The sequence below is a fragment of the Medicago sativa genome, chromosome 3 (genome assembly GCF_051527215.1).
Source record: "Medicago sativa cultivar Bolivia chromosome 3, Bolivia_mono, whole genome shotgun sequence".
Lineage (NCBI taxonomy): Eukaryota > Viridiplantae > Streptophyta > Magnoliopsida > Fabales > Fabaceae > Medicago > Medicago sativa.
Genome location: NC_140751.1, coordinates 80,672,689 through 80,679,354, shown reverse-complemented (window position 1 = coordinate 80,679,354; position 6,666 = coordinate 80,672,689). Strand labels below are relative to the sequence as shown.

At 31.1% G+C, this 6,666-nt stretch overlaps 2 protein-coding genes across 3 annotated transcripts; one reads left to right on the top strand and one right to left on the bottom strand.

The window, feature by feature from the left end:
• Positions 1–947: 947 nt before the first annotated feature.
• LOC146940748 (E3 ubiquitin-protein ligase SIRP1-like) lies at positions 948–3,360 on the bottom strand. Of its 2 annotated transcripts, none has more exons than XM_085754470.1 (2): positions 2,835–3,360; positions 948–2,346 (listed from the first exon to the last, which is right to left on the bottom strand). In XM_085754470.1, the coding sequence occupies exon 2, from the start codon at positions 2,294–2,296 to the stop codon at positions 1,226–1,228; it is 1,071 nt and encodes a 356-aa protein (XP_085610596.1). In that variant the 5' UTR covers positions 2,297–2,346; positions 2,835–3,360; the 3' UTR covers positions 948–1,225. The 2 variants fall into 2 exon arrangements, with proteins under 2 accessions (XP_085610596.1, XP_085610595.1); XM_085754469.1 differs by having other exon boundaries at positions 3,169–3,360.
• A 1,831-nt stretch (positions 3,361–5,191) lies between these two features.
• LOC146940747 (putative calcium-binding protein CML25) lies at positions 5,192–6,374 on the top strand. The gene is made up of 2 exons (XM_085754468.1): positions 5,192–5,486; positions 5,607–6,374. Exons 1-2 carry the CDS (start codon positions 5,449–5,451, stop codon positions 6,244–6,246), a joined length of 678 nt encoding a protein of 225 aa, XP_085610594.1. The 5' UTR covers positions 5,192–5,448; the 3' UTR covers positions 6,247–6,374.
• Positions 6,375–6,666: the final 292 nt, after the last annotated feature.

The following is a 6,666-nucleotide window of genomic DNA, read 5'->3' as shown; positions in this document are numbered from 1 at the left end:
GCCTAAATGTTAATATTCACATGGTTGAAACAAGAAAACTCATATCATGTGACACTTAATATTCAACTATCACAATATGTTTGCATCTTGACCAAACTTGTTTGTATTATGAATTGTTGGTCTATTATATCTACATACGATTTTTTTTTTGTTGACGAAATCTAAATATAAATCTAAATATTTGAATATTTAAACATTTTCCATACGTCTTAATTGCAATGAAAATCAATTGAAGATTGTGGCGTATCCACATAAAAAGTGTTAGTGCAGCTTGTCAACTTTGTTTTTCTTGTTCCACTTTATTTTATTTTTTGAAATAATTCTTTCAAAAAAAACTTTGTTTTAACAGTAATAGGTAGAAATAAATAAAAGGACTATAATATTTTTATTAAAAAAAACCGAATTTCTTTGTAATCCATGTGTCACACTGTTCTTTGCTAATCATTTCCAATAAAACTCGATCATAGTTGATTACAAAAATAAATATTTTTAACAGGTTGTATTTTAATAAAAACTAAATATATTTTCAACTTCTGAATCAAAGGATTTTGCTCAAACATATCGTAAGAGAACAATTCAAAAAATAACAGCAGTAATAAGATTCATCAATTCAAGTATGACTTCTGACCAAGGACTAAATTAAAAAACGCTCAGTCAAATAAAAATCAACAACGCAACAGATCCTACACCAATATAATTCATGATCATGACCAAGAAATTTTAATTTTACAAGTAGACAAATTTGAAAGCAAAGCTGCTTAATAAATCTGCATGAGAACAATTCAAAAAATAACAGCAGTAATAAGATTCATCAATTCAAGCATGACTTCTGACCAATGACTAAATTAAAAAACGCTCAGTCAAATAAAAATCAACAACGCAACAGATCCTACACAAATATAATTCATGATCATGACCAAGAAATTTTAATTTTACAAGTAGACAAATTTGAAAGCAAAGCTGCTTAATAAATCTGCATATATACCAGTGTAGTACAAATTCATGAGATAGGGAAAACAAAACAACCAACGTCAAATATACACAAACCAAGTTGGGTGGTAAAAGTTGAAGAAAATATAACAACAATGGTGCGCGAAATTTAGCAAAAACAAAGTCACGTAAAGAATCATAACCGATAATGTCAACGTTGTATCTTTTAATCGGTAGTTCTTTCTGTACAAAAGCAAGGCAGCACATGAATAGTACACCGAATATGCAAGAATACTCAGTTTCTTTCTGATTGAGTACCATTTCCATTTGCATTGGAACTAGAAGATGATGAAGAAAATAATCCATTGAAAGGCCATGGAAATGAGAATCTTCTACCCCCACTTGGACTTCTCCCTTCACTATCTCCTTCAGCATTGGCATTGGCATGTCCAATAATTTCATCATCCCTTTGATTTCTGTGATTCCTTGAGACATCAGAGTCTTGCTTAGGTTCATCCACTCGCAATTGAGACCTGCAAACAGGGCAAGAACTATGAAGCTCCAGCCAGGGTAGGATACAAGCACTATGAAACCTATGTTTACATGGCATCTCTTTAGCTTCAGAACCAACTTCAAAATCATCCAAACAGACAGAACACTGCAAATTCTCGTTAATCCTCACAGTAGGTAGAGATTCAACGGCTTCCTTGGGTGCAGGTGGAGTTCCATACCTATTAGGATCATTCTCAGACAAATGTTGCAACAATAGATCCAAACCAGGCCCTACGAAATAATCTCCCAGAGCCCCAATTGGGTTATGATTATCACTTTGATCCCGGTTTGAATCATAGGAACCTTGAACTATAATAGTTTGATTAAAAGGATTAATCAAGATTACATGCTCTCTTTCTCTTTCCCTAACACGGTCATCACTGTCGGTATTCTCGTTTGATTCAGATGTCAGTCCAGCTCTTATGCCTTGGAGCAATTGCTGAATGGTAGCTGAGCTTCTTCTCCTCCTTCGAAGGATGGACTCAAGCTCTCGATCATAATGTCCTACACCGCCATGATCATCATCACGATTACCACTTTCATAATCATCTTCAAGCTCTATTCGTCTCAATCTTCGACGAAGCCGCGGATTACCCATCATGCCTAGCAAGATTGGTGCCCAAAGAGAGGGAGAACGATCCACTCCAAACTCAGTTTCTGGTGTATTTTGCAAGTCACTGATACCAGTAGCACTGCTCATTTCTTCAATAAATCCACTTTGGCAAAGTGGACATTTGATCTCCATTCCCATGATGGGACTGACTATTTGAGAACATGCGTGACACCAATATCTTGCCGCTATTGTTTCGTCCATGATGCTCTCTATTTAGAATGTTCCCTCCAAAGATCACAGATACTATATTCCTGAAACATCAAGCCAATTCAACTTTGAATCAAAATCCAAAACACGGAAAATTAAGGACTCACATCCATTAGAGTTCATAGAATTAGGTTTAAACCCTCGAAATATTCATGGTTCTGGCAAAAATTGCCAGAAACGAACTTTTTCCCAAACCATGAATTGAAAATTTCGAAAAGTGAAACCAAATATGCACTAATTCATCAAGAAATTATCAAATATCTTCATCATTACACAAAATCAACATGATTTCATTGATCTAGCAATCAAGGTCAATGATTGGTTAAACAAAAGCAAACCAAAATTAATTTAATTCATAAGCTATTAACAAGTGCAATAATCAAGGTTCCAATATCCATAACACAATCACCGCATAAAAAAACCCAAAACCCCCAAAAATAAACCCAGAAAAAAAAAAACTAAAACCAGCACAGATCAAATAATGATGAAGAACATTAAAGAAAGGAAAAAAAAAAAGAATAATAATAATCACCTTTAACAAACGAAGAATGAAAGAATCGAAGCAACAACGATTTGTTAAGCGAAGGGTTTATGTAAAACGAACAATAACAAAAACAAAAATAACGCGAATCGGTTTATATATAAAAAAAAATATGAAAAGAAGGATCTGGAAAAGTTGAAATAACGGAAATACGACACGCGCGGCTCAAGTGGAAAATTGAAGCGCGTGCGGAGAAGGTGCAAGCAAAGCAAAGATGATCGTAATTGAGACGCAAATATAAAGAATTAATAAATAAATAGAAAGAAAATTGACGGAATAATAAACAAATAATAATATTGTTAGATTGAGAGCGATGAAAAAGTACCAAGAAGAAAGATTAACGAAGAAACGTTTGAGAGTTCATGACTTGGGTGGTGCAGGAATGAATGAACTGTTTGTTTGTTTGCAGCGTAACAGAGATGAAAAGAAAGATGGAAGTTGGAATTTGGGGAAAGTGTGATCGATCAATCGTTCAATCCAAACTGTGTCTTAACTCATTTCCCTATTTTCTTTTCTTACTATTATTACATTACATATATTTTTTTTATATATATAACTTACATTTAGTTTTTGGAGTAATAGTAAAATAGTAAACTTAAAAAATCAAATTACTCCTAAAGACAATTTTAAAATTTCATTAATTAAAGTAGCATTAACGATTATTTTTCTAACACACACACTAATAACTAGTATTTTATAAATGTCCTAAAAAGAATAATCTATATATTTTAACGATTTGAATCAAAGAATTTGTACTGTGTCTTAACTCATTTCCCTATTTTCTTTTCTTACTATTATTACATTACATATATTTTTTTTATATATATAACTTACATTTAGTTTTTGGAGTAATAGTAAAATAGTAAACTTAAAAAATCAAATTACTCCTAAAGACAATTTTAAAATTTCATTAATTAAAGTAGCATTAACGATTATTTTTCTAACACACACACTAATAACTAGTATTTTATAAATGTCCTAAAAAGAATAATCTATATATTTTAACGATTTGAATCAAAGAATTTGTTTGGTGTGCAATGATAAAGAGCTGAATAAGTATAAAATATGATAGGATAAATATTTATCTTATCTTATCTTACGCTTAACATCCTAAATGACATCTTCAAAAATAATCGTCCTCTTTTTATCTTTGGTAATTACTTTGGGATAATCTCCTAAAAAGTATTTATTTGAAATTGGTCCGCTTTTTGAATTAAACAAAACTTTTTCACCTCTTTCAATTAAATTGGACCCTTGGCTCCACTCACTCACGTAAAGAGAGGAAAAATAGACCATGATGAATCATTTATGTGTCAGATGTCTAATTGTACTTGATGTGTCTTAGAATTTAGAGAATTACTTTAATTAGAGGTGTTCGCAATGTGATTTGTTTCGATTTTGAGATTAAAAGTCATCTGAATTACAAGATAAAAAAAACATGCAATTTGGTTTGGTTTGATTGACTTAAAGTGAAATCTAAATCAAACCAAACCAAATCAATGCGGTTTAAGTTGGATCAATTGGTGCGATTTTTTTTTAAGACAATGCAGTGTTTTGTTTTCAACATTAAAATCAAGTAAAAAAGCGAAAACATAATATATTTTCAACAATGTTTTAAATTTAATTTAACATTATAATTTCATTTTCATCCAACAATATTTCCAACAACATAGACCAAATTAAAAGCATAGACAAAAAGTAATCATATTCTTTAAAATTTTAACATTTCCTAAAAGTTCAAGTAGTACATAAATATATTTTTGAAATAAAAAACAAAGAAGAAACTTCACAAGAGAAAATTTCATTATATTAGATTGTCATTGAATCACTATAAGTATTCGTCTAAATGACATAAGTTTAATTAGTGTTTTTTCTTATGTTACGGTTTGACTTAATTTGAATTGATTCAGTTTATGATTTTTTTTATTAGATTGGTTCGATTTTAACCACCATAATTTTCTCGTTTTTATATCACATGTAACAAATCTAACTTTCAACTTACACATATCTTTTTTTTTCGAAACTTCAACTTACACATATTTTAAAAATAGGAGTTTGTAATTGATATAAAAATTTTGTCGATTTTTCTTTTGAAGAATCAAAATTTTATCAATGTTTTTTTTTGAGGAATTTTTTTTATCAATGTTGTATGGTGCTCTATTATTTTTGTTTATATACTTATATATGGTTATGTTATCTTTCTTTGAATAAATTGTCCTCTTTTTATTTTTGGAAATTACTTTAGGATAATCTTCTAAACAATATTAATTTTAAACTAGTCCATTTTTTTAATTAAACAAAATTTTCTCCTCTTTCAATTAAATCCGACCCTACTCCCTAGGCTTTCCACCGACTCACAGAAAGAAACCCATTGCATATGTGTGTTACGTGTGTATAAACGGATCCAGATTCTCTCACATAAAAAAAATTATTTATATCGAACATTTGTTCATATTTCTTTTCTCTTTTTCTCCTGGAATTTCTTTTCAGATCCTACTAAACAATACTCTACGCGCTATACTTAATTTATTATCGGGGTTTCGTTCATATGATATGACAATAATTGGCTTGAAGTTTGTATTATTATATTCTTAAAGTCATTCTGATGGTTTCCAATTCCAACTCAGATAATCCGGCTTCAAGGTCAGAACCTCGCTTCACTACTATGAATTGTTTTTATTTTTACCATTTCACCTTTCAAGTTCAAACAAGTTAGTAATAATAATTAGTTTTTGTACTTTTTTTTTTTGTTTTCCCTCAAAGGATCACAAGCAATGAAGGAAAGTTGAAAGACATGGCCAAAATCTTATACAAAATGATTGCCGTTTTAGCTGTTTTGTTAGCATTGAATTACACAGAAGCTGGAAACAAATTTTCCAAACAACAATACACCATCTATTTCATCTCCTCCATTATTGTTGTTGTCATCTTTCTTAATCTGCTACGGAGAAACAAAATTGGCAATGTCAATGTCAACACATTGGAATTGGAGATGGAAAAACTCTTCAAGAAATTGGACACAGATGGTGATGGAAAGATATCGATCTCAGATCTGAGATCGATAACTGGAAAGTTGGATATAGGAGATGACGTTGATGGCATTGATGGAGGATCTATCACGCTTCAAGAGTTTATTGAGCTAAGCACAACAAACTATGAATCTGAAGAGGAAATGGAAAACTTAAAGGGCACGTTTTCTGTGTATGACATTGATGGCGATGGTTTCATCACCGCAAAGGAGCTTAATACGCTTATGAGAAGCATTGGTCAAGAGTGTTCCTTAGATGAATGTGAAAGAATTATTGGTCGTGTTGATAGTGATGGTGATGGTAGGATTGATTTTGAGGATTTTAGAATCATGATGATGGGTTCTCGCCATAATAGAGTCCAACATCAAACTTGACATTTCTTTCTTTGTATTGCATTTGTAATTTTGTATATCCATAGACAATTGCCACTGGATCAAATTCATTCTACAATTGTGTTGTTATTTTTTTTGGTTGGAATCACAATTGTGTTATGTTGATGTTATTCATGATATGGTATGTAGAAGTGGTCAAAGTTTCATATTTGCTTTTTATAACGAGAGTTAAGTACTAACATGGATCATTAAAAAAAGAGAGGTGATATACATAGCGAAAAGATTTTCGCTAAATTTCTCAAAGCTTATTAACAGTGTAAAATTGATATAGCATGACTGCTTAAAGTTCGGTAATTGTCAGAAAACACGGGAGGGTGGTGTGAAACAACCAATCACAGTTATTCGCTTGGTATTCGGGAATATATCTCTCGAGATGTATAGCATTTTTGTTAAAAAAAAATA